Source organism: Ranitomeya imitator, chromosome 2 (assembly GCF_032444005.1).
Source record: "Ranitomeya imitator isolate aRanImi1 chromosome 2, aRanImi1.pri, whole genome shotgun sequence".
Taxonomy (NCBI): Eukaryota; Metazoa; Chordata; class Amphibia; order Anura; family Dendrobatidae; genus Ranitomeya; species Ranitomeya imitator.
In genome coordinates, this window is record NC_091283.1 from 417,800,030 (window position 1) to 417,826,654 (window position 26,625).

At 44.8% G+C, this 26,625-nt stretch overlaps 1 protein-coding gene across 2 annotated transcripts in view; it reads right to left on the bottom strand.

Moving 5' to 3' along the window:
* The window catches only part of LOC138664252 (alpha-N-acetylgalactosaminide alpha-2,6-sialyltransferase 2-like), a 101,915-nt gene that overhangs the window by 14,540 nt on the left and 60,750 nt on the right, over positions 1 to 26,625 (bottom strand). Inside the window, exon 8 of one of the 2 annotated variants that reach the window (XM_069750780.1) lies at positions 457 to 556. The exons of the other annotated variant lie outside the window; for it this stretch is intronic. Within the exon in view, the coding sequence (XP_069606881.1) occupies positions 457 to 556 (100 nt within the window). The remainder of the gene's footprint in view (positions 1 to 456; positions 557 to 26,625) is intronic. 2 annotated transcript variants of the gene reach the window in all.

Sequence of the window (26,625 nt, forward strand, 5' to 3'; positions counted from 1 at the left end):
TAGAAGGAGGTAATGCCAACACCATCCCGTGGTCTATGGAAGTTGGATTTAATGCCAGCAACCATGATGGGCTATGATGGGATTAATAGCAGCAACTTGGGTGAGTTAGGGCAAATGAGGTTAATTTCAGCATCCCATGGGGTAATATGAACATCTCCGATGGTTTATGGCAGTGAAGCATCCCCAGTGAAAATGTAGTATCAGCATCAGCCTACTGGTATCAATTTTATCAAACAAAGAATTTAGGGGATTGGTGGCCACCATAGCCTGCCATACATGGATGGTCCTGCTCCTCCAGGGTGACAGTTCTATTTCATAAGACGGCCTGATTAATCCAGGAAGGTCCTGAACTGTAGACATCCCTTTAGGACATCAAAATACCCTAATAAAACACATGGAACGGGATGCGTAGGCCAATGATATTTTATAGTAACTGTCAAAAATGTGCTCACTCACCTGGTCACAAGTGTGTATGGCGGCCAATAGCAGTGAGGCTCCGGTGGACGGGCGATAAATGTCACGACTTTTTGTTTTTAAAATCGAGTCATAGAGGAACCTGTAAAATTAAAGCAATAAAAACTAATCTAACAATTTGAGACCTATAAAACCACCTCCAGACAAGGCCAGATTATGACCCTAAGTGAGTACCATGAGAACATAGTCACTTCTATAGAATAACTACTATAATACTATCCCTATCTACAAGAATATAACTAGGGTTGAGCGAAACGGGTCGTTCATTTTCAAAAGTCGCCGACTTTTGGCAAAGTCGGGTTTCATGAAACCCGATCCGACCCCTGTGCGGGGTCGGCCATGCGGTACGCGACTTTCGCGCCAAAGTCGCGTTTCAATGACGCGAAAAGCGCCATTTCTCAGCCAATGAAGGTAAACGCAGAGTGTGGGCAGCGTGATGACATAGGTCCTGGTCCCCACCATCTTAGAGAAGGGCATTGCAGTGATTGGCTTGCTGTCTGCGGCGTCACAGGGGCTATAAAGGGGCGTTCCCGCCGACCGCCATGTTACTGCTGCTGATCTGAGCTTAGGGAGAGGTTGCTGCCGCTTCGTCAGAAGCAGGGATAGCGTTAGGCAGGGTCCATTAACCACCAAACCGCTTGTGCTGTAGCGATTTCCACTGCCCAACACCACCTTCGGTGTGCAGGGACAGTGGAAGCTACTTTTTTTTTTTTTTTTTCCCCTCAGCGCTGTAGCTCATTGGGCTGCCCTAGAAGGCTCCCTGATAGCTGCATTGCTGTGTGTACGCCGCTGTGCAAACCAACTGCTTTTTTCAAAGCACAAATCCTCTTGTTCCTTCCTTTCTGCACAGCTATCTTTTTTGTTTGTCCACACTTTTTATTTAATTTGTGCATCAGTCCACTCCTTATTGCTGCCTGCCATACCTGGCTGAGATTACTGCAGGGAGATAGTAATTGTTGGATACTCCCTGTTTTTTTTTTTTTGTTTTTTTTTTTTTTTTTGTGGGAGATTAAGATTGACATTTCTGCTAGAGTGCCATCCCTGTGTGTGCCATCTCTCACTCAGTGGGCCATAGAAAGCCTATTTATTTTTTTGCTTGATTTGGGTTATAAAATCTACCTGAAAAAATCACTACATCAATCAGTGGGAGAAAAATATTGGCCTCAGGGCTTGTGTGCCACTCTTGACTCCTGTGTGTGCCATCTCTCAGTCAGTGGGCCATAGAAAGCCTATTTATTTTTTTGCTTGATTTGGGTTCTAAAATCTACCTGAAAAAATCACTACATCAATCAGTGGGAGAAAAATATTGGCCTCAGGGCTTGTGTGCCACTCCTGACTCCTGTGTGCATCATCACTCACTCAGTTGGCCATAGAAAGCCCATTTTTTTTTTTTGCTTTATTTGGGTTCTAAATTCTACCTGAAAAGATCAATAAATCAATCAGTGAGAGATTAATATTGGCCTTTGGGCTTGTGTGCCAGTCCTAAGCGTGCCATCTCTCTCTCTCAGATAGTGGGCCATAGAAAGCCTATTTATAATTTTTTTTATTGGGTTTATAAATTTTCCCTGGAACAAAAAAAAAAAAAGTGGGAGATTAATATTGGCCTCTGGGCTTGTGTGCCAGTCCTGAGCGTGCCATCTCTCTCACAAATAGTGGGCCATAGAAAGCCTATTTATTTTTTTGCTTGATTTGGGTTCTAAAATCTACCTGAAAAAATCACTACATCAATCAGTGGGAGAAAAATATTGGCCTCAGGGCTTGTGTGCCACTCCTGACTCCTGTGTGCATCATCACTCACTCAGTGGGCCATAGAAAGCCCATTTTTTTTTTTTTTTGCTTTATTTGGGTTCTAAATTCTACCTGAAAAAATCAATAAATCAATCAGTGGGAGATTAATATTGGCCTTTGGGCTTGTGTGCCAGTCCTAAGCGTGCCATCTCTCTCTCTCAGATAGTGGGCCATAGAAAGCCTATTTATTATTTTTTTTATTGGGTTTATAAATTTTCCCTGGAACAAAAAAAAAAAGTGGGAGATTAATATTGGCCTCTGGGCTTGTGTGCCAGTCCTGAGCGTGCCATCTCTCTCACAAATAGTGGGCCATAGAAAGCCTATTTATGTTTTTGGTTGATTTGGGTTCTAAATTCTACCTGAAAAAATCAATAAATCAATCAGTGGGAGATAAATATTGGCCTCTGGGCTTGTGTGCCACTTCTGACTCCTGTGTGCGTCATCTCTCACTCAGTGGGCCATAGAAAGCCTTTTTTTGTTTTATTTGTTTTCTAAATTCTCCCTGAAAAAATCATTTTATTTTATTTGGTTTCTAAATTCTTCCTGAAAAAATCATTTTCTTCTATTATTTTTTTTTCCTAAAGTCTCCCTGAAAAAAAAAAAAAAAAAAATCAGTGGGAGATTAATATTTACATTTGTGCTTCAGTGACAGTCCTGCGTGTGTGGCATCTCTCTCATTTGTTGCCACCAACAACAGAGTGTGTAACATTGTGCCTGATTTTCGTTGTGGTCTCACTCACCTGTAAAGGGGTAGCTAAATCATACTGAAGTTATAGCTCACCGTGTAAGTTGTGTGACAGCAACAAATACCGTTAGTTTGTTTACGTTTTTAAAACAATGAGGAAGTCTCGTGGAAGAGGTCGTGGCCGGGGGCGTTCATTGTCAGCTGGTAATGAGGGTAGTGGTAGTGGTGGAGCATCAGCTGGTCGTGGGAAAAAAAATATTGCACCTAAGTCTGGAGCTGTGGAGCCAGGTTCGTCGTCTGGCTACACAAGGCCTCGAACGCTCCCTTTTCTGGGAGTAGGAAAACCGCTTTTAAAGCCGGAGCAGCAAGAGCAAGTTTTGGCTTATCTTGCTGACTCAGCCTCTAGCTCTTTTGCCTCCTCTCGTGAAACTGGTAAATGTCAAAGCAGCGCGTCGTTAGTGATGTTCACGGTCAGGGACAAGTCGCTTCCTTGTCCTCTTCAGCAAAAACAACAACAGAGAAGAATGCAGCAGGCGACACAATGGGTTACTCCATGGAGCTCTTTACACATACCGTCCCTGGCTTAGAAAGTGAAGCAGTTAACAGTCCATGCCCATTACAAGTTGAATCTGACATGGAGTGCACTGATGCACAGCCACAGCCAGACTACTATGCTGGTCCTTTGACTCAGACCACAACATTGCCCTCGCAGGGTAATGATCAAGAATCAGACCCTGATGAGACTATGTTGCCCCATCACGAACGCTATACCACCGACCGACACGGTGACACAGACGAAGTTGCACACGAGCTACAAGAAGAGGTAATAGATGACCCAGTTCTTGACCCCGATTGGCAGCCATTGGGGGAACAGGGTGCAGGCGGCAGCAGTTCTGAAGCGGAGGAGGAGGGGCCGCAGCAGGCATCAACATCGCAACAGGTTCCATCTGCCGGGCCCGTATCTTGCCCAAAACGCGTGGCAAAGCCAAAACCTGTTGGAGGACAGCGTGGCCATCCGGTTAAAGCTCAGTCTGCAATGCCTGAAAAGGTATCCGATGCTAGAAAGAGTGCAGTCTGGCATTTTTTTAAACAACATCCAATTGATCAGCGCAAAGTCATCTGTCAAAAATGTTCAACTACCTTAAGCAGAGGACAGAATCTGAAAAGTCTCAATACAAGTTGCATGCATAGACATTTAACCACCATGCATTTGCAAGCCTGGACTAACTACCAAACGTCCCTTAAGGTTGTAGCACCCTCGGGCAATGAAGCTAGTCAGCAACGCAACATCCCTTCCGGCAGTGTAGGGCCACCATTTTCAGCACCACCTGCAGTACCTGTGCAGGTTTCTTTGCCAGGCCAAAGCAGTCAGGGTCAGGGAATCACCAGTTTCGTAGTAGGAAACACTGCATCTAGGGCACCGGTGGCAACAATACCATCTCCCACCATCTCTCAGTCTGCCATGTCCACCGGCACCCCCGCTAGTTCCACGATCTCCAGCTCTCCAGTCCAGCTCACCCTACATGAGACTATGGTTAGAAAAAGGAAGTACTTAGCCTCGCATCCGCGTACACAGGGTTTGAACGCCCACATAGCTAGACTAATCTCGTTAGAGATGATGCCCTACCGGTTAGTTGAAAGCGAAGCTTTCAAAGCCCTGATGGACTACGCTGTACCACGCTACGAGCTACCCAGTCGACACTTTTTTCCAGAAAAGCCATCCCAGCCCTCCACCAGCATGTTAAAGAGCGCATCGTCCATGCACTCAGGCAATCTGTGAGCACAAAGGTGCACCTGACAACAGATGCATGGACCAGTAGGCATGGCCAGGGACGTTACGTGTCCATCACGGCACACTGGGTGAATGTTGTGGATGCAGGGTCCACAGGGGACAGCAAGTTTGGGACAGTTCTGCCTAGCCCACGGTCTAGGAAACAGTTGGCTGTAGCCGTTCGCACCCCCTCCTCCTCCTCTTCGTCCTCCTGCAGAAGCGAGAGCTCGTCCACAGACCGCAGTCGCACAACCACTCCATCCGCAGCTGCCACTGTTGCACACCAGGTCTCCCATTATGGGGCAGCTACTGGCAAACATCAGCAGGCTGTATTGGCTATGAAGTGTTTGGGCGACAACAGACACACCGCGGAAGTTCTGTCCGAGTTCTTGCAGAAAGAAACGCAGTCGTGGTTGGGCACTGAGGCAGGCAAGGTAGTGAGTGATAACGGAAGGAATTTCATGGCTGCCATCTCCCTTTCCCAACTGAAACACATTCCTTGCCTGGCTCACACCTTAAACCTGGTGGTGCAGTGCTTCCTGAAAAGTTATCCGGGGTTATCCGACCTGCTCCTCAAAGTGCGTGGACTTTGCTCACATATCCGCCGTTCGCCCGTACACTCCAGCCGTATGCAGACCTATCAGCGTTCTTTGAACCTTCCCCAGCATCGCCTAATCATAGACGTTGCAACAAGGTGGAACTCAACACTGCACATGCTTCAGAGACTGTGCGAACAGAGGCGGGCTGTTATGTTTTTGTGGGAGGATACACATACACGGGCAGGCAGTAGGATGGCAGACATGGAGTTGTCAGGTGTGCAGTGGTCGAAGATTCAAGACATGTGTCAAGTCCTTCAGTGTTTTGAGGAATGCACACGGCTGGTTAGTGCAGACAACGCCATAATAAGCATGAGCATCCCCCTAATGCGTCTGCTGATTGGTCACGGCCGGCCGTGACCAATCAATGATACTTGTGCGGGATTTAAACACCGCTTCACTGATAAAGTATATATTTTACCCGGAAAATCCTGTGTATTCATTGCATTATTCTTAAAACTACGTACATATCCTAGAATACCTGATGCGTTAGAATCGGGCCACCATCTAGCAATATAATAGTTGTCATGATCTCCACTCTGTTCCTGTGCGATATGTTACTTTGTGCTGGGTTTGTGCTGCATCATCTGTGTTCACTTTCCATGATTAGTTTTCTATTTAAGAATGCTAGCTCCTTCACTCTGTGTCAATCGTACACTTGCTGCTGCTTGTGTAAGTCTGATCCCTCTGTGCTCTTCGCCTGACCCAGCCTGACTCTTTTCCCTTTCTGGACTTGACTCTTTGCTTGTGACCTGACTTCTCTTTTGCCTGCTCCCTGTAAACTAAATTTGCCTTTTTGGTTTTCCTGAATTTGATTTCGTCTCTGACTACACCCTGTTGTAATGCACCATTCCTGGACCTGACCTCGTTCGTTTGACCTCCCTTTACTTATCCAGTAAGTAGTATTATATTACTATCTGTTATTGTAGTCTTTCGCTCCATTTTTGGAACTTATTATTACTAAAGTGACTCGCGTCACAATAGTATTATAGTAGTTATATTATTGTACATAGGGGCAGTATTATAGTAATTATATTAACGTACATAGGAGCAGAATTATAGGAGCAGTATTATAGGAGTTATAATCTTGTACATAGGGGGTGGTATTATAGTACACTGACAGTAAATACAGAGTTCCTGTGTATATTGGCACTTACAGTGCCTACAAGTAGTATTCAACCTGCAGATTTAGCAGGTTTAATAAGATGCAAATAAGTTAGAGCCTTCAAACAAGAGCAGGATTTATTAACAGATGCATAAATCTTACAAACCAAAAAGTTTTGTTGCTCAGTTAAATTTTTATAAATTTTAAACATAAAAGTGTGGGTCAATTATTATTCAACCCCTAGGTTTAATATTTTGTGGAATAACCTTTGTTTGCAATTACAGCTAATAATCGTCTTTTCTAAGACCTGATCAGGCCGGCACAGGTCTCTGGAGTTATCTTGGCCCACTCATCCATGCAGATCTTCTCCAAGTTATCTAGGTTCTTTGGGTGTCTCATGTGGACTTTAATTTTGAGCTCCTTCCACAAGTTTTCAATTGGGTTAAGGTCAGGAGACTGACTAGGCCACTGCAACACCTTGATTTTTTGCCTCTTGAACCAGGCCTTGGTTTTCTTGGCTGTGTGCTTTGGGTTGTTGTCTTGTTGGAAGATGAAATGACGACCCATCTTAAGATCCTTGATGGAGGAGCGGAGGTTCTTGGCCAAAATCTCCAGGTAGGCCGTGCTATCCATCTTCCCATGGATGCGGACCAGATGGCCAGGCCCCTTGGCTGAAAAACAGCCCCACAGCATGATGCTGCCACCACCATGCTTGACTGTAGGGATGGTATTCTTGGGGTCGTATGCAGTGCCATCCAGTCTCCAAACGTCACGTGTGTGGTTGGCACCAAAGATCTCGATCTTGGTCTCATCAGACCAGAGAACCTTGAACCAGTCAGTCTCAGAGTCCTCCAAGTGATCATGAGCAAACTGTAGACGAGCCTTGACATGACGCTTTGAAAGTAAAGGTACCTTACGGGCTCGTCTGGAATGGAGACCATTGCGGTGGAGTACGTTACTTATGGTATTGACTGAAACCAATGTCCCCACTGCCATGAGATCTTCCCGGAGCTCCTTCCTTGTTGTCCTTGGGTTAGCCTTGACTCTTCGGACAAGCCTGGCCTCGGCACGGGAGGAAACTTTCAAAGGCTGTCCAGGCCGTGGAAGGCTAACAGTAGTTCCATAAGCCTTCCACTTCCGGATGATGCTCCCAACAGTGGAGACAGGTAGGCCCAACTCCTTGGAAAGGGTTTTGTACCCCTTGCCAGCCTTGTGACCCTCCACGATCTTGTCTCTGATGGCCTTGGAATGCTCCTTTGTCTTTCCCATGTTGACCATGTATGAGTGCTGTTCACAAGTTTGGGGAGGGTCTTAAATAGTCAGAAAAGGCTGGAAAAAGAGATAATTAATCCAAACATGTGAAGCTCATTGTTCTTTGTGCCTGAACTACTTCTTAATACTTTAGGGGAACCAAACAGAATTCTGGTGGGTTGAGGGGTTGAATAATAAATGACCCTCTGAAAAGACTTTTCACAATTTAAAAAAAAAATAAACAAAGAAATAACATTCTTTTTGCTGCAGTGCATTTCACACTTCCAGGCTGATCTACAGTCCAAATGTCACAATGCCAAGTTAATTCCAAATGTGTAAACCTGCTAAATCTGCAGGGGGTTGAATACTACTTGTAGGCACTGTAGTATTGTGTTTTTTGTTATTGTTTTTTTAAATTAATGATTAGTATTGTAGTGTTCAGTCACTATGTGGTGGTAATATGTGATCTGGTCATGGTGTGGCAGTATTTGTTCCTTGTATATGGTATTATTTGGTCACTATGTGGTGGTAATATGTGGTCTGGTCATGGTGTGATGGTATTTGTCCCTTCTATGTGGTATTAATGGTCATTTAAAAAAAAGTATGTGACTGATTCCGTTAAAGAAAAAAAAATATATACAGTGGGGCAAAAAAGTATTTAGTCAGTCAGCAATAGTGCAAGTTCCACCACTTAAAAACATGAGAGGCGTCTGTAATTTACATCATAGGTAGACCTCAACTATGGGAGACAAACTGAGAAAAAAAAATCCAGAAAATCACATTGTCTGTTTTTTTAACATTTTATTTGCATATTATGGTGGAAAATAAGTATTTGGTCAGAAACAAACAATCACGATTTCTGGCTCTCACAGACCTGTAACTTCTTCTTTAAGAGTCTCCTCTTTCCTCCACTCATTGCCTGTAGTAATGGCACCTGTTTAAACTTGTTATCAGTATAAAAAGACACCTGTGCACACCCTCAAACAGTCTGACTCCAAACTCCACTATGGTGAAGACCAAAGAGCTGTCAAAGGGCACCAGAAACAAAATTGTAGCCCTGCACCAGGCTGGGAAGACTGAATCTGCAATAGCCAACCAGCTTGGAGTGAAGAAATCAACAGTGGGAGCAATAATTAGAAAATGGAAGACATATAAGACCACTGATAATCTCCCTCGATCTGTGGCTCCACGCAAAATCCCACCCCGTGGGGTCAGAATGATCACAAGAACGGTGAGCAAAAATCACAGAACCACGCGGGGGGACCTAGTGAATGAACTGCAGAGAGCTGGGACCAATGTAACAAGGCCTACCATAAGTAACACACTACGCCACCATGGACTCAGATCCTGCAGTGCCAGACGTGTCCCACTGCTTAAGCCAGTACATGTCCGGGCCTGTCTGAAGTTTGCTAGAGAGCATTTGGATGATCCAGAGGAGTTTTGGGAGAATGTCCTATGGTCTGATGAAACCAAACTGGAACTGTTTGGTAGAAACACAACTTGTCGTGTTTGGAGGAAAAAGAATACTGAGTTGCATCCATCAAACACCATACCTACTGTAAAGCATGGTGGTGGAAACATCATGCTTTGGGGCTGTTTCTCTGCAAAGGGGACAGGACGACTGATCCGGGTACATGAAAGAATGAATGGGGCCATGTATCGTGAGATTTTGAGTGCAAACCTCCTTCCATCAGCAAGGGCATTGAAGATGAAACGTGGCTGGGTCTTTCAACATGACAATGATCCAAAGCACACCGCCAGGGCAACGAAGGAGTGGCTTCGTAAGAAGCATTTCAAGGTCCTGGAGTGGCCTAGCCAGTCTCCAGATCTCAACCCTATAGAAAACCTTTGGAGGGAGTTGAAAGTCCGTGTTGCCAAGCGAAAAGCCAAAAACATCACTGCTCTAGAGGAGATCTGCATGGAGGAATGGGCCAACATACCAACAACAGTGTGTGGCAACCTTGTGAAGACTTACAGAAAACGTTTGACCTCTGTCATTGCCAACAAAGGATATATTACAAAGTATTCAGATGAAATTTTGTTTCTGACCAAATACTTATTTTCCACCATAATATGCAAATAAAATGTTAAAAAAACAGACAATGTGATTTTCTGGATTTTTTTTTCTCAGTTTGTCTCCCATAGTTGAGGTCTACCTATGATGTAAATTACAGACGCCTCTCATCTTTTTAAGTGGTGGAACTTGCACTATTGCTGACTGACTAAATACTTTTTTGCCCCACTGTATATTTATATTTAATAGTTTAGAGTAGAGTAGGGCCCTGCCAAAAGAGTCTACCGTGACATGGTGGCAGCTTAAAAATTATTTTGGCCAGAACAAAAGCTGCTGGTTATGAATGTGATCTGGTGTTTGATGGGAACTGTTAATATCTGATTGGTGAGAAGGTGGTGGAGAAGTTGAGTTTTTCCAAGAGTGGGTGGTGGGACAGTGGAGGCGGAACTTGGGTGGAGTCTCAGGGGGGCCCGAAAATTTTGCCAGTATGGGGCCATAAAATTCCTAGTGGCAGCCCTGTGTGCAGGGCTATATGTGGGACCATTATATTATGTTCAAGACTATATGTGGGGCCATTATATTATGTGCATGACTGTATGTGATGCCATTATATTATGTGCAGGACTATATGTGGGGCCATCAAACTATGTGCAGGACTATATGTGGGGACATTATATTCTGTGCAGGACTGTATGTGGGGACACTTTTGGGACTAAGTCCTGCTTTTTCCCTTCTGAGCATGCCCAGGGTGAGATCTCCCGTTGGAGATTGAGGGTCACATGCTCAGATGCTGCAGCGGTTCCCATTGGTCCACCAGGAAGGTCTTGAAGGTGCTAAACTTCTGTGGCAGCTTCCCATTGGTCCTTTATTGGAAGGTCCTGAACGTGCTGCAGCTATATAAGCTTCGCATGACCACACGGCCATGCGCTAGTGTACATTTGTAAACATGTGTGTGTTGTGAGTGAATGTCGTTCTTTAAAAAACCCTCCCTATTGGATGACTGTTCGCGAAAGGTGTATGATTGCTGTCTAGCGCCCGACTTACCCAACAGCACGTTACACACCAATACAGCGTCTAGTTGCTGTGTCCGCCAGTGCGGCGCTGTGCGCTTTCACAGCGCTTTCCTGACCCAAGCCTGGGTGGTTAGTGGCGTCCGCCAGTGCGGCAACGCACGCACTCTCGTGCATTCTTTAGTTATTATTTTGGTTACGCTGACACCCCAGTTGCGGTGTCGACCGCAAGTAGTCTACACAGACTCAGATCCCAAGTCTTAGGACTGAGCTCGGAGACTCCTTGCTTGTGCTCTTGTGTGCGGTACCGCGGCCCTGTGACTTAAAAGGGTTCACTTCCTTCACACAGGGTGAAGTTAACCCGTGTGTGTAGTCACATTGTACCGCCATATAGTCCGTTATTACTTGGCAGCAGGTTCCATCTCTGCACGGTGGACCCTGGGCTGCGAACGCACCTTATTCTACCTATCTTATTATTTGGTGCGTTCCGCGAGCCCTAACAGACGTATACCTCCCGCTTTGCCATGGAACTTTCCATCAAGACATCTGCCACGACCAGGTGATTGTCATGTTTCGCTTTTAGCTTGAACTCTTTCTCAGCTTTATCTTCGACATGAGCCTCCGACAAGATGGGAATTGGCAGCTCCGCCTTGTTACCACTCTGGCACTACAGCGGTAAGTCTGCAATCACCACCTCTTTCTCTTGTAGAGGACCTCTTAATGCTTCTTTGAGCACTTCCACATCTTCCCTTAGGGCCTTGGTCATGCTTTGCCACGTTGACAGGTGAACTCTGAGCTCAGAGACTTCCTTCTCCAGCTCATCCACCCTGTGCTCAGCCACTTGTCTCAGGATCCTTTCTCGTTCGACATTTTCTTTCACTGTCTCTTTAATCAGCTCTATTTCGTCATCCTGTTCTCTTTTGGCTAGCATGTGTCGCACCATCACTTCTTTAAATACATTTTCAAATGGGCCAACTTGCCCACCTATTCCTGCATCCGCAGGTTTAACCCCTTACCGGCATCGGACGTACTATACCGTCCGATGCCGGCTCCCCTGCTTTGATGCAGGGCTCCGCGGTGAGCCCGCACCAAAGCCGGGACATGTCAGCTGTTTTGAACAGCTGACATGTGCCCGTAATAGGCGCGGGCAGAATCGCGATCTGCCCGCACCTATTAACTAGTTAAATGCCGCTGTCAAACGCAGACAGCGGCATTTAACTACCGCTTCCGGCCGGGCGGCCGGAAATGACGTCATCGCCGACCCCCGTCACATGATCGGGGGTCGGCGATGCTTGTGAATGGTAACCATAGAGGTCCTTGAGACCTCTATGGTTACTGATTGCCCGTCGCTGTGAGCGCCACCCTGTGGTCGGCGCTCACAGCACACGTGCAATTCTGCTACATAGCAGCGATCAGCAGATCGCTGCTATGTAGCAGAGGCGATCGTGTTGTGCCTGCTTCTAGCCTCTCGTGGAGGCTATTGAAGCATGGCAAAAGTTTAAAAAAAAAGTTTAAAAAAATGTGAAAAAAATAAAAAAAACATAAAAGTTTAAATCACCCCCCTTTCGCCCCAATCAAAATAAATCAATAAAAAAAATATCAAATCTACGCATATTTGGTATCGCCGCGCTCAGAATCGCCCGATCTATCAAATAAAAAAAAGTATTAACCTGATCGCTAGACAGCGTAGCGGGAAAAAAACTCGAAACGCCAGAATTACGTTTTTTTGGTCGCCGCGACATTGCATTAAAATGCAATAACGGGCGATCAAAAGAACGTATCTGCACCGAAATGCTATCATTAAAAACGTCATCTCGGCACGCAAAAAATAAGCCCTCAACCGACCCCAGATGATGAAAAATGGAGACGCTACGAGTATCGGAAAATGGCGCAATTTTTTTTTTTTTTTTTTTTTTTTAGCAAAGTTTGGAATTTTTTTTCACCACTTAGATAAAAAATAACCTAGTCATGTTTGGTGTCTATGAACTCGTAATGACCTGGAGAATCATAATGGCAGGTCATTTTTAGCATTTAGTGAACCTAGCAAAAAAGCCAAACAAAAAACCAATGTGGGATTGCACTTTTTTTGCAATTTCACCGCACTTGGAATTTTTTTCCCGTTTTCTAGTACACGACATGCTAAAACCAATGATGTCGTTCAAAAGTACAACTCGTCCCGCAAAAAATAAGCCCTCACATAGCCAAATTGACGGAAAAATAAAAAAGTTATGGCTCTGGGAAGGAGGGGAGCGAAAAACGAACACGGAAAAACGAAAAATCCCCCGGTCATGAAGGGGTTAACTCTCTCTTGGGTCTTCCGTCTATCACCTATGACCAACTCTAGGGTCTCTGCTTGTCTCTGAGCCCGGTCATCCGACACCACCCTAGTGGTTGCTAGGGGCAATGACATGACACCTTCCTTCCTGATCTCTTCAGCGTCTGCAAGAGAACTCATATGGGAGGTAGAAGTACACGACCTTCTATTATCAGCAAGAGTCACTTGAACAACTTCTTTGTGGCCCTTGTTCCTCTGGCGACGGGAGGACCTCTTTGTGGGGCTCTTTTCTACTGTACTCCCTTACTTTCTCAGAGTTACAGTCACCCCTGGAGTCTGTGTCACACCCCACAGTATGGTGAACCCTAAAGTCACTCTCTATCTGGGTGTCAGCTCCACTCTGTTTAACTATCACATCATTATCTGAATGGGAGTCACCACCACCCAATCAGTCATCCTGGTACCAGCAGTCCCCATCTCTAACGGTGTCGGACACCATTCCTGGAATGTCCCCGTCTTCAACGGTCACACCTTTGGTCACCTCTGCAAAGTCCTAGAATTGGCCAGACCCACACATCCATCTGGTCATATGTTCTGATATGGCTACCATCGTCATCTTGTGCTACACGTCAGGTGACGTCATCTCTGTAAGTTGGGCAGACGTACCCTTCCCACTGGTCAACCCGACGTCTGACCCGTCAATTATGGAAGGTATTAATGCTTTTAAGCATGCAACCCCATGAGCAGAGAGCCCTCCATCCTCCTGCTGTAGAGGAGCTCCTCTCTCCCACAAGTCTGAGAACAGCCCAGAGTCCCGGCCTATTATCACTAGACAGGTTAAGTTTGAGACTATGGTGACATCATGGATTGCACTGTCCCTGGCCATCTCGAGGATCACCTTGGCCACTGGATAGTCCGTAGTGCGCCCATAGATGCAGGTCACCCTAACCCTCCTATTGGGTATTTCAAATCCCTCAGGTGCAATCCTAACTAGAGTCTCCAGGCTCCCAGAATCGACCAGTCAGCACATTTCCTTCTCGTGAATCTGAAGGGCACACCCCCGTAAACTCTTGCCGGGTTGATAGTTCACATAGCAGACTGGACACACATAATGCACTTGCTCAGGGCTGTGGCACCCCTTCAGGATGCTCCATCCCCTTTTGGGAAACTACCATTCCCTGGGACTCCACCCCTTTTTGAGCAACTATCCTTGTTTAGGTTACTGCCCCCTTTTGGGATTCCACCCCTTTTTGGGCAACTATTCCTGTTCGGGTTACCGCCCCCTTTTGGGACTCCACCCCTTTTTGGGCAACTATTCTTGTTTGGGTTACATCCCCTTTTGGGACTCCACCCCTTTTTGGGCAACCATCCCTGTTTGGGTTACTGCTTACTTTTAGGGACACTACCCTTTTAGGGATACCACCCTTTCCCTGGGGTACACCCCGTGGACTCCCCACAGTACTCTCAGACCCCAGTTCGCACAGTACACCAATATGTCTCTGGGCTTGCACTGGCCCTTTAAGAGTTTGTACGACCTGGACCACCAATGTTTGTATGAAACCTTAACAGCTCCTGCTGGTACTTCGACAGCTCCTGCTGCAGATATAAACCGCTGGCACCTCCAGGTGCTGATCACAAGCCGCTGCTGCTGCAACTGCAGTTCCTGCTGCTGCATAACCTCTTGCTGCACCTGCAGCTACTCTCCACAAGGCTCTGCACCGCAGACTTCGTGGACCCACAGATCCACAGCAAACTTCGTAAACCTGCCGAGTTACAGTCAGACATTTGTAAGCTTTGTGGACCTGCCGATCGACAGCAAACTTCGTAACCTCGCTAAGTTACAGCAATCAAATCCACACATGCTTTCTGGACCGTTGCCCGCATTCTCCACCATATGTTAAATAGCGCTTACTGAATGTATTGGGGAACACTCGCTTAGCAACGGGATTCAGTCACACAGGCACAATTTTCTCTATTAAACAGTTCATGCGGTTTATTATGCAGTCATAAACCGGGTCATGCACAGTTCATTATATACTTCATGGAACACAATAGGCACCAACAGATGACATTAAGTTGCATCTTTAGCTTAAATACTTCATATATGGCTTTAACTCACAGTTGAGACACTATACCCACCAGTCCTCGTTGACTAGTTCCCAGGGGGTTTCTGTATGCCGTATCAATGTTTCTACTCATATAACGCACATGACATTGGTTCGCAGGAACTACAACATGCTGGACCTTACTCCGTCCAGTTACCATTGGTGGACACACAGTTCATTAACTGCCCCACTGTCAGGGCACACAGTTCACCATACTCTGGGTTACCTTCCAGGAGCTCCTGCTCCACACACTGACTCCTGTCAGTACTCTCTCTCCATGGAAACTGCCGAACTGGGATCACTATCCCAGACGATGCCTTGCTCACCAGGCCACCTGACAGTCCAGATTCTAATATGGGCTGTAGCTCCCCCAATGCAGTGCCATCACAGACTCTGCAAACATGCCTTTCCATGTGCTCTTCAGGAAGTCCTACTCCCAGGATCTTCCAACACAGGTTGTGCTATTCAGGAAGTCCTACTCCCAGGATCTTCCAACACAGGCCTCTCAGTGCCCTTTTCAGGGATTCGATCCTACTCCCAGGATCTCCCAACACACATGTCTCTCAGTGCACTATTCAGGGATCCAATCCTACTCCCAGGATCTCCCAACACACAAGTCTTCGGGTCCACAGCCTCTCAGTGCGCTATTAAGGGGTCCGGTCCACACACAGGACCTCCCAACACACAAGCCTTCCAGGACCTACACAGCCTCCACAGAGCCCATGTGACCAAACCCAGGTCACATTATGTACTTGTAACCACTCCCATAGATGGGTGGTGTGTGGTTAGCCAGACCCGCCCAGCTCTCTGCCTAACCCTACAAGCCTCCATTTTAACTATACAAATACTTGTGGGACTATAGGTCCCAGAACAATACTACAGGCTTACAGTGCAGACTCCCTCTGCGACACATACTGGCCATTTACAATCATGCCGGACACTGTTTCATTATCACCATTACAGATACGCCTCCATGCGTATCCTGAGGAGCACATACAGCGCCCCTTAGCTGCAGCAGGTTTCACTGCATCACGCTATGTACAAGAATATAACTACTATAATACTGCTCCTATGTACAATAATATAACTACTATAATACCACCCTCTATGTACAAGAATATAACTACTATAATGATCTTTTTATTTAAAAACTCACAACCATATATTACAGAATATTTACATTCAAATCACAAAATAATAAAGGAAATAAATATTGCTTTCTTACATCATTTACATTTCTTACATAAACAATAACATTAGAAAACATTGCAAAATCCCAACTGTTCCCTCCGCTTTTTCATGGTCTATGGAACATAAATGTTTCTCTTTCTATACTGGATGGATTCCATTATAAAGTCCAGCATCAGACAGCGGCCGGACAGATCTCCAGGACTCGGTCCACCTGGACATCAATGGTGTTAGACAAAATCCCAACACCATCATTTCTCTCCAGCCCGAAGGACCACAATGACGGACCCAGTCTCTAGTCTCTCTTGGCTGCAGTCACATGGACACTGGCCTCCAGAAACGTCTCACTGTTCACATTAATGGAGCTTATGCTCAGCCGCATCCTGATCAGTCAGACTTTCTGGTCTTCTTCCTCCTTCTACTGCTGTCACCTGCAGTGCCCCATCTCTTCGTGGACACGGGAGGGTCAGGATCCATCTCATCAGTGACATGTTCTATGGTGTATGAAGGACCTTGCTCCATCCGTGCCTCTTCTTGGTCTTCTTCTCCCAGTACATTGTAGCATCTAGGACTTGTCTCCAGCAATAGAGGCTCAGAGGTTTTCTGTGCTGCTGTGACTTTTCTGGAGGAATCCACAAAGGCTTTTTTCTTCTTACAGTCACATACCCTTCCACATCCACACTGGACACTGTGGTCAGCTTAACAGCTTCTACAGATGTACTGGGCTGCTGCTCGGATGGTTTGGAGACAACTTCTCTGGACACCTTAGGTCTCTCTTTAGTTACTGGTATTTTAGGCCCTACTTTAGTGGCTGACCATTGTTTAGATCTTAGTTTCATGGCCAGTGATGGTAGTTTACATCTTTTCTTAGTGGATGAATGTACTTTATATGGTTCTTCAGTGGCTGGTGGTACTTCAGATGTTTCTTCAGTGGCTGGTGGTACTTTTGGCATTTCTTCAGTGGTTGGTGGTCCTACTAGTGCAGCATCCATTAGTAGTATCTCAGTCTGTGGAGCATGTTGACTGCTACTATGGCTTGTCACCTCATCAGTGCCAGCTTCTTGGACAACATCCGCACCTCTGGTGACTTCTTTCATAATTTCCAAGGAGGTCTGGCCATTATATTTATTATGTTCTGCATGAGGGCAATCACGGAACGTATGCCCGGGTCCTGAGCACAGATTACAGATGACGGGTCCTGTGCATTTGTCCTTTGTATGCCCAAACTGTCCACACAATGAGCACGTGATACGAGAGCAGTTCATGGCGAGGTGCCTGCCCCCACATCAATGGCACAGACGTGGCTGACCGGGGTAGTAGCATATCCCCCTCTCTGAGCCCAGGTAGAAGGAGTGGGGCAGATGTCTGGTTATGTAGAAGCTGGATTCTCATAGAATATTCTCCATTCCATATTTGCTCCTCATCATAGATCTTCTCGGGATGGCTTCTCACCATGCATTGCCGGCTCAGCCAATGCTGCAGATCCGTCAGCACCACCACCTCAGACTGAAGCAGAACAGTGGCTGTTATTTCCTGCGGCTTAGACAGCTGGATACACTGAAGATGATCCCAGATCTCATCTCCTTTGGTGTCATTGTAGATGTTCCAGAACAGATAGAGATCACACTGGAGTTTAAAACTGATGTCATAGATCCTGCTGGATGGAACATGGATCAGAGCGTAGACCTCAGATGCCTTAAACTTCATAAACTCTTTCAGAAGAACTTTTCCAATATACATTATGGATGGGATCTTTTCCTCTGGTCCTGTGTACTTTATCCTGACTGTGTTCCTCCTCTGAGGTGGAGGGTTCACTAGTCTTGCAACATTGGAGAACAGTCTCCTGAACTGATGTTGGTCAGCTGAAGGGTCAGTGCCGGAGCTTTCCCCAGCTGCAGGTGGATCAGTGCTGGAGCTTTCCCCAGCTGGGGGTGGATCAGTGCTGGAGTCTTCCCCAGCTGCAAGTGGATCAGTGCTGAAGTCTTCCCCAGCCCCATGATTACTGACACCTGTTTGTGCTGCAAAAACACCCAGATCCACTATTGATTGTTGCACAATGCGGTCTCCATTCACTGACATGGAGGGTTCAGAGTCCAATACCACTGACAGTTCAGAGTCCATTATTACTTCAGTGTGGTCTTCAATCACTGACATACATGACATAGACTCCATTACACCATTGTCTCCATTCACTGACCAGACTCCATTATAATGCTTTTATTATCTGTTACAGACAGGCAATCGCTAGCACCACTGAGCGGGGTCTCGCACACAGCACTGAGCGGTGTCTCACAAAGTCAGTACAGGGGGGCACTTTCTTTATCACACATAGAAGCTGTGCTCACTGCATTGCTGCATTCAAAGGGCACTGCAGTTAACCCCTCGTTTGCTGACACACTTTCCTCTAGAGCATTGTCTACTGCCTCAGACCCCTAACATTGTGCGGCTGATATAAGTGCTGCATTTCTTACCGGACTTCCTTGCTCCACACCGTGCACAGTTTTATATCTAATGCCCTTTTTACCAATGAAGCTTTTACTACTCGCCCACTGAGCTCTGGATCCCCTCTTTTTCTCCATAGCCCAGGTTTCCTTTCTGAGCACAGAGTTTATATCTTTTTCTAGGTTTTCTTTCCGAAAGGCCAGCTCTCGTCTGCAATCATCCAGGTTCTCACATTTCACCAGTTTTGTCTTTGGATCAGTCTCTTTCTTAATTTCATCTTTTAATTTGCTGATTTGCAATTCCAGCTTAAAAATACTTTGCCTTGTAGCTTTAGCACTCAGTCCAGCAACATAACAAGCAGGTTTAGAAGAATCACCAGCCACCATTTCCAGCTTTCCATTACCATCAGGTCCATGCTGCAGGCCACACTCCAGGCTGGGAGCTTCCCCTGGATCATCAGTCCAGCTTCCCTCCCCTCCACCTGGGTCAGAAGCCATGCCTCTGCCCTGCTGTGAGCTCACAAACACACGTCTATCCTCCCCTATGGACAAGAATAAAACTACTATAATACTGCCCCCTATGTATAAGAATATAACTACTATATTACTGCTCCTCTGTACAAGAATATACTGTAACTACTATAAGGCTTCAATTACACTATCAGTGTTTGGTCAGTATTTTTCCTCAGTATTTGTAAGCCAAAACCAGGAGTGGGTAAACAATGCAGAATTGGTGCGCTTGTTTCTAATATGCTTTTCCTTTGACTGTTTCTCACCTGGTTTTGGCTTAGAAATACTGACAAAAAATATTAACCAAATACTGATAGTGTGACTGTAGCCTAATACTGCTCCTATATAGAAGAATAGAGCTACTGCATTAGTGCCTCCTCTCAACCAAAATATAAATCATAACATGTTATGAATGTCTCATTTCTATATAATACACAATACATGTTCCAAGAATCAAATTGAATAGTTCTGTTTGCTCAGGAACAATATTTGGCAGGTGAGGGACGGATATCCTTCTGAGACGGATCTACCGTAATTTGTCTTTATTTCTTTTGTGGTGAAGAATATACTATTGTTGTTGAGTACCTTGTGCTCATTAGTCATAACTCTTGTCAGAAGAGCTCAAAGTACAAGAACCCTTTATTGGTTTGGTCATTACTTCCTACACTAGTGGAGGCTCCATGGTAGATTTGAGTCCTGGCAAATTTTTTCCTGATGGCAATATCTAATATTTAGATTGGTATGATTACCGAGAGCCTGGACTTTCCATGCTTTACCTTTCCACTAGTGTTTGAGCCTGGTGATGTCACCTAACTAGGCGAAGGAGATCTCAGCCTACCCGCCATTGTGCCACCATTTTTGTCTACTTGTTCTCTGATTTCCAAGCAAGACAAAGTCTCTTCTAATAGTCCTTTTCATAAGAGTCTTATTCCAAGGAGACCCCCTTTACCTAAAATTCCTTTTGGAGGTATATCTGTAGAGCAGGTGCGGATGGGAACAGTCCTTTTATCTTACAGGCTAATACTTAGGTCAATAATCTGCTGCGTAGATACTATTCAGAGCTGATAAATAGGACACACCACTGTACACACAGAGACAGAAAACCCGATACGAGAAGAAATCCATCACTCATTGAAAATGCTCATATTTACAGTAACCACCTTCCCACACTCAATAGTAAATGACTTAAAGAAGAAATTCTCCAAATAGTGCCAATTTTTGTGCCACTATAATACCAGACACATTGCCCATAACTGTACCATTCCCATAATAGTCACGAAAATGTTGCTCTATAATGATATCACCCACAGTACCCCTGTAACAGCGACAACCGCATTGCTCTCATTACAAAGCCAACGGCACGGTCCCTATAACATTGACAACTGCTGTGCCCCCACAACAGTACCAACAACAGGAACAGAATAGTCAAATTCATTATTGCCTTTACACTTGCTTTTTGTTTAGTTTTTTGTGGTTTGCGCCTTTTTTTGTTTACACTTAATTTGCTGTTATATTTGCGCCTTTTTTTCTGCTTTATGGGCAATTTTTGCCTATTCCAGATGTTTTTTGCCTGATTCATCAATTACAACTTTTTAAAAAGTCTCAAAATTTGGTGCAACTCCACTCCACTCTCTCCCATGATGTCTTTTTAAGTACGATTTCGGAACAATTTTTACACCATTCTGCACAGCGTACGACCTTTGACACCAAAAAGTCACGAAAAGAGTTCAAGACAAGAATGAAAGACAATTTTTTGACTTTTCGCCAAATCAAGTGCACCATTTTGAAAAATTTAGAGCCAAAAACCGGCAACTAATACCACAATACAAAAAAAAGGAAAGTGTCCCAAAAAAACACAACTAATGAATTGCAGCATCTTTAGTACTCAGTATCGCCACTCTGGCTGTTGTAACCTGTTGCGACAATGATGCATAGTCAAATACTAGCTTCTGGCAGCATTTCTGAGGAATCTTAGCCCTTTCCCCATGGGTTTGCTGCAAATGCTTTCTTCATTTCGAAACAAACATTTTCTGGGGGGATTAAGTCAGGTGACTGTAATAATGCCTCCAGGATCTTTCGGGACTTCTTCTGAAACCAAAGCTTGGTGGACTCTAAGGAATGCATGGGATCAACGCCCTTTTGGGCAATGCTTTTTTTGCCAAGTCTAGCTGTAGCTCTTTTTCACTCTTGAGGGGTTTGACCACCAGCCTCCTCGAGAATCTGATGGCATTCGGTTACAGCTTCCTGTTCCTGGCATGTCCAGTGTCACGTAGTGCAGCCTGTGCTCCAATACCTTGTGAGCTCTACTTCCAACTGTATCTCTGGGAACATTCAGTGCATTCGATTTTGTAGCCTTTTCCTTATTAGTGTAAGGCTATGATTTTTTTTCTTAACGTTTTGGACCACCCTCTTGACAACTCAAGAAAATTAATGACATGAGGAATGGGCTAATATACCTCATCAATGCTGCCAGATGCTGTTGTCTGGCTATTCATCACATCTGCAGCATGTTATATTAGTCAGAGGGGCACTACTAAATACTAAAAATGCTTGCTATGGAAAGGTGAATCATTCTAAGAATGCAGTAGTCAGTAAACGTGGCTTTTTGGGGGACTAAATTTGGAAAATCCACTTATTATATGTTGTGCTATCTAAATTGTTCCTGTATCTTTAGTTTATTGTAGAAAGTTTGTGTAAGCATCATTGGTGCACGTTTTGCAGCTGCACAGGGGCCCAGGGGTAGGGATGCCAATTTCCACCTTTAAAGCAGGTGTAATTTTGCATTTTGAGTAGTTGGACTGCAAAGGGTCCATGTATTGCACTTGCACAGGGGCCCTCTTCTGCCTGCTGGTGAACTGTATATATACAGTTATATTTCAGGTAGGTTAGGGTCAAATCCTAGTTCACAGACTCTGATTAGGTGCCCCTGGCTGGCCATACATATAACCAGGCTAGGTGTTTACCTTAGTCAGTCAGCTGGGGGAGACATACCAGAGTGGATTGGATAAGAGTTAGAGAGACAAGTCAGAATCTCTCTCTGAGAAGAGACTGCACAGGCCATATGCACCAGACTGCAAGTATCAGTGGTTGCTTTTATGTTTGACCGAACTGCGACTAGCTCAGCCGTGTGCGAGTTGCCAGGGTGTATCTTGATTTGATAGCGCCTGGACAAGGCTAGTGATTTTGTGTTTATGTTTTTTTTTATACTGGGCAACCACTAGAAATAAATTTTACATTGTTTTGACCCAAGACTCTACTGCCTGTGTGATCCCTACCTAATGCCAACTGGAGAGCGTATTGAATGTCCTGATTAACATTGTGAACACAGTTTGAAAGCATGGAGGAGTTTGTTAAGCAACTGGTCCAGGTCAATCTGCAGTTGCAGCAGCAGAAACAACAAAAGACTAAAACTCCTTATCCAGCAGTTTCAACAGCAGCAGCAGCAGGAGTTAAAGCAGCATCAGCAGCAGTTGCAGCAGGAGTTAGTTCTCCTGGCAGAAACTGTCCAGGCTAGGGAGATGACATGACCTGCCAACCAAAGTGGAAATATCCAAGTAAGATGAACAGTTTGGTAGGTCTTACAGAAGTTGACTCTGGAGGACAACATCAAGGCTTTCCTGACTGTATTTGAGAGGGTGGCAGACAGGGAGAAACTGCCTCCAGAGCAATGGGCTGAGGTCCTAGTGCGACACCTGCTAGGGACATGGGGTACTCAGAACCGGGTCAGACGGTTCTTAAAGGGGTAGTCACAGCAGCAACTGATGCGGTCCGTGGCCCTGGGCCCACAATAAAAGGGGACGAGGGAAATGTTTGTAGGGGATAAGGAAATTGCTCATGATGCCACCTGTAGTACTCGGCCAAGTATGGCCGACACTGCTTAAAGGGATCCACTGGGGCCGATGGTGATGCAGCTTAGATGATTTTGCTCTCCACAGGTGAGACGGAGGCTCCAGGGCTGCCAGAACAGTCTATGAGGGGTTGTAGATGTTAGGGTGCAGGAATCAATGGACGACACAGGGACTGTAGATTCTTTACCTTTAATTGCAAGTGCAATCTGGAATACTGGTGACAGGTGATCTTGGAAATCCGGGCAGCTTGGAATCGGTACAGAATCCCCCTAGCCAGGTGGGGTTGAAAGCCTTCCTACTGCGCTGTTTGCTGGGTTCTTGATGCCTTAAGCTTTCCTCAAGTCCCTCTCTCAGTATCTGTCCCTCAGGTGGAAGACTACCCGCATGGCAGGCAGCTAGAGCCTTTTTCAGGTGTCCCTCTCTCGTCATGTGTCCAGGCTCTAGTCTGCTGCTGTGCCTTCGGGTGTCAGATGTGGCCAGGAGACCTGCAATCTCCTGCCATCTGGATTCAGTTGTGGTGCGTGCAGTTCTCACACAACCGCAGACTCCAGTGTCCGGTTTCCTGCAATCAACCAAATTGGCTCTGTCACTTAAATGCAATGCAAGTTAATCTTGTCACCATTCTTCCCCTTTACCTGTATATGATGGCTTGAAGAACAGTTGTGTACTATAAAAAGGGGATATATGCCTCTGTGAGATTATAACCATATATACATCAAGTCATCCAGACAGCCAAAAGATCAAATGAACCAGACTCTTTACAAGATAGCTGTCAAGACATCATGGCTCCATCACGAGGGACACAAAGCATCAGTACCACAGACTGATCGCCTCCATGCCACGCCGCATTGATGCAGTAATTGATGCAAAAGGAGCCGCAACCAAGTATTGAGTGCATTTACTGAACATAAATTTTAGTAGGCCAACATTTTAAAATTATTTTTCAAGCTGGTTTTATAAATTATTCTAATTTACTGAGATAATGACTTTTGGGTTTTCGTTGGCTGTAAGCCATAATCATCAACATTAACAGAAATAAAGACTTGGAATTGATCACTCTGTTTGTAATGACTCTATCTAATATACGAGTGTAACTTTTTGTATTGAAGAACTGAAATAATTTAACTTTTTGATGATATTCTAATTTTGTGAGAAGCATCTGTAGATTCATCCATCCTCCCATCACCTCTGACCAGCTTCCCTGTCCCTGCTGAAGAAAAGCATCCCCACAGCATGAAGCTGCCGCCACCATGTTTGACAGTGATGATGGTGATTTTAGGGGGATGTACAGTGTTAGTTTTCAGCCATACATAATGTTTTGCATTTAGCCCAAAAAAGTTTTGACATGCCCAAAAAGACTGAATACAAATGCATGTCCAAATTTTCATTTTTTTTATTTTTTTTTAAATAGCAAACCATGTAGAATTTTTTTTCAACTTCAGAAATACTCACTACTTTGTGTTGGTATATCACACAAAATACTTTAGATTTTGTGAGTGCAATGTGAAAAAATAAGGAAAAGTCCACGGGGTATGAATGCTTTCTCAGGGCACTGTATATATATGTGTTTGTGTGTACGTATATATGTATGTATATGTATATAAATCACATTGTATCATTTTTAAATTTGTCATGTAACAAAATTCAATTTAATTAAGTATTTGATCACCTACCAACCAGCAAGAATTCTGGCTCTCACAGACCTGTTAGTTTTTCATTAAGAAGCCTTCCTACTCTGCACTCATTACCTGTATTAATTGCATCTATTTGATCTTGTTATCTGTATAAAAGACACCTGTCCACACACTCAATTAATCACACTCTAACCTCTCCACTATGGCCAAGACCAAAGACCTGCCTTAGGACACCAAGGACAAAATTGTAGACCTGATAAAGGCTAGGATGGGCTACAGGACAATAGGCAAGAAGCTTGGTGAGAAGGCAACAACTATTGGCACAATTATTAGAAAATGGAAGAAACACAAGATGACTGTCAATCTTATTCTGTCTGGGGTTTCATGCAAGATCTCGCCTCGTGGGGTAAGGATAATTCTGAGAAAGATCAGGAATCAGCCCAGAACTACATGTGAGGACCTGGTCAATGACCTGAAGACAGCTGAGACTACAGTATCAAACATTAACGCTAGTAACACACTATGCTTTCGTGGATTAAAATCCTGCAGGGTAGCAAGGTCCCCCTGTTTACGCCAGCACATATCCAGGCTCATTTGAAGTTTGTCAGTGACCATCTGGATGATCCAGAGGAGATATGGGAGAAGGTCATTTGGTCAGATGAGACCAAAATAGAACTTTTTGGTATCACCTCCACTTGCCGTGTTTCGAGTAAGAAAAAGGATGAGTACAACCCCAAGAACACCATCTCAGCTTTGAAACACAGTGTGGGAAACAGCATACTTTGGGGGGGGGGGTGCTTTTCTGCACTCAGTAAGAGCACTGAAGATTGGTCGTGTCTGGGTCTTCCAGCATGACAATGACCCGAAACACACAGGGCAGCTAAGCAGTGGCTCTATAAGAAGTATTTCAATGTCCTGGAGTGGCCTAGACCTCAACCCAATAGAAAATCTTTGGAGGGAGCTGAAACTCAATGGTGCCCAGCGACAGCCACAAAACCTGAAAGCTCTGGGGAAGTGGGCCAAAATCTTTGGTGCAGTGTGTGCAAACTTGGTCAAGAACTACAGGAAATGTCTGACCTCTATAATTGCAAACAAAGGTTTCTGTACCAAATATTAAGTTATGGTTTTCTATTGTATCAAATACTTAATATACTAGCGAAAAATGGAGCATAGACACCGAAATGCACGTTAGGGGCTGTGGGAAGGCCACACAGGAGCCCAGACTTACTATGGGTGAGTTCATTTTGCTTCATTGATATGCATGAATATGGGATATATAGGCTTATATGACATTATGGGGCTATGGTTTCTAAGGAATGTTTCCTCATTGTAGGATGATTGATAATTCAGCTACCTCTTGATACTTACCCAGGTTGTACTGTGGATGTGTGTCCTACTATTATTGTACTGGTTGGGTTTTTCGTCCTCTCCACATGTTGAATTTTTTATGTATTCTGTCATGTATTTATTTGTTTTGTATGTTATTTTTTTATATTAGGAACAAAATAAAATTTACACATCTTTCACATGTTTTGGTGTCTATGCTCCCTTTTTCGCTAGTATATTATGTTCTAAATTAGGAGTGGTATACTTCTATATAATTTATACCTTTTTTCTTTATATCTGGGAGAGCCTCAGCTTCTGAATATGCTCTCAGCCACTTATGTTGCTACATGCTTATTACTGTATTTGCTTGTATCAAATACTTATTTAATGCAATCAAATGCAAATTATGTAAAAGATTTTGTCTCTCACAGATGAGGTGTGCCTGCGATAAAAATTACAGACCTCTCCATACTTTGTAGGTTGGAAAACTTGCAAAATTGGCAGTGTATCAAATACTTCCCCCCTGTACTTATATTCACATTTATGCATATACTAGCTGAAGAGCCTGGCATTGCCTGGGCATAGTAAATATCTGTGGTTAGTT